Here is a 6618-nt window from a genome sequence, read left to right as displayed (position 1 = left end):
TATAGATATAGATAAGACAGCCATTCTTTTTTGGTTTGGCTGATGGTCTGCAAAAGGGGAGGGAACGCTACCTTGCTTGCAAATAAAAATAGTTTGCCTGTAATTTATTAAGTACAGGCTGAATTAAGCCAGCGGGTAGTAAATCCAATCTGACACAAAAGGCTTGTTGGAATCAGGGTTATGCTCTCATTAGTGCCTAAATGTTTGTCTCTTCCTGATTCAGTTTTCCCTGCTCTTGTTCACAGTCCTGGTAAAATTCAGATGAGCTTATTTTGCTTCATTTCTGGATGAGACTGTTCTTGGAGTTGGTCTGGAAATGGCATTGAATCCAAAGTCCCATTTCCACTGACTTTTTTTTTCAGGGGAGATGTCTGCTGCTAATAGGGTGTTCCTGTAGGAACCAGTTCTTGCCTTGACCAAAAGAGCTGTACTTACTGTGTATATGTGTGTATCACCAGACTCAATCCAAGGTGCTACTCTTTACTTTTAAAGCCTTCAACTATTTGGATCTCACTTCCTTGAAATATACTCCCATATATACTTCCCTACCCCTTTTGTTTGGGTGGGGAGAACATATTTAGGATTGCCAGATCCCCCAGTGGAAGTGGGGTTCCCACTCCACCAGGCCCTGTTCCCCCATCAGGGATCAGATGACTGTCAAGGGCAGGGGTAGTCAAACTGCGGCCCTCCAGATTTCCATGGACTACATTTCCCAGGAGCCCTTGCCAGCAAATGCTGGCAGGGGCTCCTGGGAAATGTAGTCCATGGACATCTGGAAGGCCGCAGTTTGACTACCCCTGGTCAAGGGACTTATCAGTAGAGAAAGGAAGACAACGGCCACATTGCAGGCATTTCACAGGAAGTGACATCACCACACTAGTGACTTCTGGGCGACACTCTGGCATTTGGATACAAAATCTATGGTAGAAATCTCTAGTGTAATGACATCCCTTCCTGTGTGGCATTGGCAACATGGCTTGGGCCTTTCTCTTTCCCTTAGAAAATCCCACTCCCAATCCCTTGCCAGCTTCCAGGAAGGATCCTAACTAGGGTTGTGCGCTTTGGCTTGGTTCGGCTGCCTCGTCAATCACTGAAGCCCAAGGCAGCAGCGTCGTGGCACAGAGAGGAGGGGCGGCAGCAGCGCACCAAACAGCAGCTGCACGCGGCTTCTGACTGGTACACCACCGACCCTCCTCTCTGTGCAGCGGCACTGGCCTCCTACATGCCGCTTCGGGCTTCGGTGATCACCGAGGCGGTCAAACCGAGCCAAAGCACACAACCCCAATCCTAACCATGCTCTGGGCAGTAACATCACTGGAAATGTGTTCAGCTGTGACTTCACATATCAGGATCGTGACGGTGTTTGTGGACTTTCCTGCACCGATGTGAGGCGCAACCGGCTGCATCACTGGAAATCTTCTGGTGAATGGCAAACCAAGTGAAACTTGGAGAGAAAATGCAGCTCATATGAACACTGCAACTAAAATTTGATGGTGCCATTGCCGTGATCCTCCTTCTTCTGTCTCTAAATGAAAGTGTATAACAACATTGCTACCGAAAGCACCGACTCCCAAGCTCAGGCTGGGAATTCTGCAATTGAGGCCAACAGCTGCTCCGTAACACCTTCACAATTTCCTTGCAGACTTTTCACACGGCTCAACATACTTAGGAAACAGCTTGTGATCCAGCATCAGTTGTTTTCATTAGATAGTGCATTGTACTTTCTGTATCGAGAAATCAGAAAACCCACATTGACTAGGATGTACATTCACTTTAAACGCTGCTCATTTCCAGACTCCGTACTACATTCCAGGCTGAGGGATGCTGTGGGGGAAAGGCCTTGGAGGTCACAGGAAAGAAGGAAATCTCTTCTGCCTGCATTTTGCTCGAAGTCTGGCAAATTCCTGCATACTATCTCATTTCTATAATCCACGCCGTTTTTACTTTGACAGTTAATATAGTACAGTACACGGGTAAAACTGAATTGCCCAGCTAGCTTAATATCATAATTAATAATAATTGCAAGCTCTCACATTATGGGATAATTTAGTGATCATTAAAATACAGAGGTATTAACTTGGTTAGACGTGCCTGGGATACAGATAGCGAGACTATGGTGTTTGAATATCCCATTTCTATTTTCGGTTGGAATCTGATGCAGGTAATCTTGTCCTAAAACAGTGGTTCTCAACCTTCCTAATGCCACGACCCATTTGGGGTCGCTGAGTCCACTGCTGCTGGGAACAGGGTTGATCGACCCCCAAAGGGGTCATGACCCCCAGGTTGAGAACCACTGTCCTAAAATGTAGCCATAGGGAAATAAAGATCAGGGCTGGGCCCTATTTAAGGGGTATATAAACTCTCTCTCTTCCATTTCTCCAGTCAAAAAATTCCTTCTATAGCATTACCTCAAGTGGTTGATGGGGGCGGGGGGAGACATCTTGTGGATATTAGTTTTTTCTTTCGTCAGGCAACTGAAAGAAGGTATGGGAAGGAGGACCATTTCCAATTTCCCCATGCAGCAGCCATGAACCAGACCAGGTGTCTCCTTTCCCCACCCCTATTCCACAACTGTTTTTGGAGAGCCAAATTGTGCATCTTGGGGTCCAGTTATAAAGCTCCAGCATTATATGTAACTTGTCCCTTCAGGAAGGACTACATTTTGTGGCCTCCTTAGGTGTCATGAGGGAACTGACACCTCAGTCATATCTATATTTATATGGAAGTAAGCACCACTGGATTCAATTGCACTTACACCCCAGGAAGTTTATATAGGATTTCAGCGGAAATCTAAAATAATGTGATAATTATTTGTTATAATTTGTGTTGCTGGTCGCACATTAAACCTAGAGCGATAGGAGAACGTCTCTTAATATACAGACATACAGTAATAATAACATCATTTCTCACTGGAACAGGCTTCCTCAGGAGGTGGTGGGTTCTCCATCTTTGGAAATATTTAAACAGAGGCTGGATAGCCATCTGACGGAGAGGCTGATTCTGTGAAGGTTCAAGGGGGTGGCAGGTTACAGTGGATGAGCGATAGGGTTGTGAGTGTCCTGCATAGATGACCCAGGAGGTCCCTTCCAACTCCATGATTCTATGATTTGCTTACCACTTAGCTGCATGCTTAGTTTAGGCGTCATTCAGTTATCTCATGCTCCGTTTTCTGTCACCCTACAACTGGTTTCAGTATAAATCCCCATCCCAATCCTGGTTAAGAGGCAGATCAGTGGAAAATAAGTGCCACTTCAAAAATAAGTTGCCAGTATACAGAAGCATCTCTCTAAAAAGCGTAATGTGTCCCCTCATTAAACCCTTTCTTTCATTCCTCCACCCACGTAAATGCCTCCAGGTGGCCACCAACCACCCTCTTTCTCTTAACAGTGCAGCAAAACATGTGGTGACGGGTCCAGATACCGCAAAGTGACCTGCCTTGATCGAAACAGACAAGAAGCGGATGGGCTCCACTGTGATCCAAGCAGCAGGCCTCCTGATGCCGAGAGCTGCAACTTACCACCGTGCGAGTACATCTGGATTACAGGGGACTGGTCGGAGGTACGTGTCTCCTGGAGATTTAATGAAAAGGATAAGGTCTGCTAGTTGATTTATATACTACTTCCTCTTATTTTCTTGGAGTAAATCGTTTGTTGGTGGTGGATTTCTTTCTTTGACAGTAAATGAACTTGTGGTAGGGAATGTAACTTGGGGGGGAAATGGAAAGAGAAGTGGATGAAAGGGTTTGGCGATGGGAAACAGGCTCCCAGTTAACCCGTGACAGGAAGGAATTCTATGATTGCGGAGCAGCTCCTGAAAATGCCTCTGCCCATTTCCTTGCTTTTGAAACTTGGTTCATAGACATCCACTGATGTTAACAGGTTGGGAGACACTCTGTGGAGTCCACAGCCCAAGCCAAGCAGGCCTTTAGAAGTCAAACTGGAATTTGTTATAATGCATTTAAAAGCAACATAAAACCTGAATGTCACAGGTTTTAAAAACATAACTGCAAGCTAATGAGACCTATTGTCAAAGACCCTCCGTAACTAAATTTTTATTAATGACATCCCCCCCAAATGACCCTTTTCAACAACTGTAGGGATACCTATAGACCAGGCTTTCACAACCAGGGTTTCATGAAATTCTGGGGTTTCCTAGCGACCCTGGAAAGGTTTCCCAAGTGGGTGGGAGTTTTTTTAACATATTTTTTTTTAATTTGATAAACATTTATCAAATAATATTGACCACATATGGTTATGTTGACCCACCCACCCCTCCCAAAATGGCCAGTGACAGTCCTGAAGGTGGTAGGAAGGGAAAGGGCTCTGGTGGGTGTGTACATAGCTATTCTTCCCAACCACATTCTACACGATCGTGCCACTTCTGGTGTTTCTTGAAACCTGAAGAATGTTTTAGGGGGTTTTCAGTGGTAAAAAGGTTCAGAAGGGCTGCTGTAGACTGTGATACCACATCTCTGAAACGGCATCCCAGGGAAACATCCCATCATTGCTGTGTCATGGTGTGATGGTAGAAAGGGTCTTCTCTTGTAGCCAGACTAAGTAGGGCTACTGACTCAATAGTCTTTGTGCCCAAGCAGCTCTACACGAGAGGCAATACTGTCGTTGCACACCTTTCAGGGCTTCAAGAGATGTAATTAACCACCCAGCTACCTGCCGGCCAATGCAAATTGAACAAAACAGGTATATAATGCTCCTGGCTGTTTAACCTTGACAGTCTGGCAGTCCCTCTGAAAGGCAAAAGCATCCCAGAAGAAACAAGTCAATCAGGAAATATAGTTTCAGAAACAAAAAAAGTTTGCATTATAAAACAATTACACTGAAAAGCAGTAGTCGACATTAGTTAAGCATTAATGTATTGAAAATAGCTGAACAATCCTAAGCAAAGTCACAGATTTTTGCACACTTGGAGACATTTAACTCTGCCTAGAAGTGCAGCAAACACCAAAAAGGTACAAGAGTTCAGGATGACCATGGGAAAATAAAGTGAATAACTGGTGGGCACCTGCAAGCCATCCCTTTCTGCTATCTGTTTTTACCCTTTCTCTGTCTTTTGACAGAGAACTGCATTGTACTCAGTATTATGCAACCAAGAAAGTTGGTTGTCAGATTGAGGTGCCCATGGATGGGGCACATGGAAGGGGAGCTGGAAGAAAGGTTGCAGTAAAGTTGCATGCATTGCGTGCTTGTGACTGGTTCAGCTATTCTGGAAAATTAGTGTGTGTGTGTTTTTAAGCAAACAATAACAACTTCAAAATAAAACAAACTAGTTGCCAACTAAAAATATCCAGTTCCCCGTGTAAATATGAGGCTTGGGTTCATTCTTTTGGAGCCAATTTGTGTAGGCAGCCCTGTCCCACAACACTGAACATACTTGTCAATAGAAAACTGCTACTTTCCATTGTCGCCATGAGCATAGAAGGAAACCGTCTGATCCAGGCCTGTCCCTTCTGCATCATAAGAAGGAGCATTTCACACCTGAAAGAGCTGCAGTGACAGCGCTTTTGCTGACCTAGCAAAACAGGGGGAATTAAAGAGCAGAGTGGAGCTGAATCACAAACAGAAAATGCTTGCAGATATATGGTAGCAAGAAAGGGAACGGAGAAGAGCCAGATGAATGTTTGAAATTTACACGGCTTCTCTCGCTTTCTTTATGCCGCAGTTCTGGATTACAGGCAGGAGATGAGTGCTGTGGGCCTTAAATATGGAAAAGGAGAAACTAGCTAAGTTTCTGTACTAATTAATGCTGCTAGAGTTCCCAAAATAAATTGTCCCCCCCCCCAGAAGGTGGTCTTTTTTGCATAATGTTTTTTTGTCCCTCTAAATTATTCTAATTGTAAATTTATTTGTGGAAGAGTAGGGGAAAGGGCAGCAAGGGGGGGAAAGTAAATAAGCAAACGACAGATGGCAGAAATATAAGAGTCTGTTCAGTTAGGGAGGCATAGAAAGATACTGCTGCCTGGTTTGGCCTTTGGCCTTGCCCTTCTGTTGGCTTCTGGCCCTTTACCAGAAACGCTGGCAAAGACAAAATTACAAAAGGCTATCTGATTCAACATGAATACCTCCATTTTGATTCTGTTTCTTTGTGAGGAATGAACCCATCAGTTGGTTGTTGGTGGGTTTTCCTGGCTGTGTGGCCAGGGTGCGTAGCCAATATGCCCTGATTTTATGCTGGCAGGAAACCATAGGATGAGAATTCCCAACCCTGGTTCCAGGAGACCCAGGCATTATGCAAGAACTCCCCAGGGGTTATGCAGCCTTTCCCAGAAGTTCTGAGAGCTGCTGACATCACTAGACCTCACTAGAGCCATCTTGGTGTAATGGCTGGGTGTGCGGACGTCTAATATAATAAATAAACAATAAACATATAGTATATAATATAATAAATAAATAATCTGGCGAGCCCGGTTTCATTCCGCACTCCCCCACCATAGTGACTCAAAGATCAATTAGCCTAGAGAAAATGAATGGTTTAGAGAGGGATTCTATAGCACTGGACCAAGTCCCTGTCCTCCCCAGGCTCCACCCTCAAATCTCCAGGGGCTCCCCAAACTGGAATTGCAACGCTACTCCCAACCCCAGGCGGTATCTTTGATTGCAGATC

General features: G+C 44.8%; 1 protein-coding gene across 5 annotated transcripts in view; it reads left to right on the top strand.

Moving 5' to 3' along the window:
• ADAMTS9 (ADAM metallopeptidase with thrombospondin type 1 motif 9) overlaps positions 1-6618 on the top strand; it is a 173877-nt gene that overhangs the window by 146559 nt on the left and 20700 nt on the right. For all 5 annotated transcript variants that reach the window (XR_013228948.1, XR_013228949.1, XM_077325061.1 and 2 more), the window contains one exon: positions 3388-3558. Coding sequence is in view for 3 of the 5 variants with exons in the window: in XM_077325061.1 (XP_077181176.1) it covers positions 3388-3558 (171 nt within the window). In the remaining 2 variants the exon portion in view is untranslated. The remainder of the gene's footprint in view (positions 1-3387; positions 3559-6618) is intronic.

This window comes from Paroedura picta, chromosome 3, assembly GCF_049243985.1.
Source record: "Paroedura picta isolate Pp20150507F chromosome 3, Ppicta_v3.0, whole genome shotgun sequence".
Lineage (NCBI taxonomy): Eukaryota > Metazoa > Chordata > Lepidosauria > Squamata > Gekkonidae > Paroedura > Paroedura picta.
Note: the sequence above shows the minus strand (reverse complement) of the source record. Positions and strands in the feature narration are given on the sequence as shown.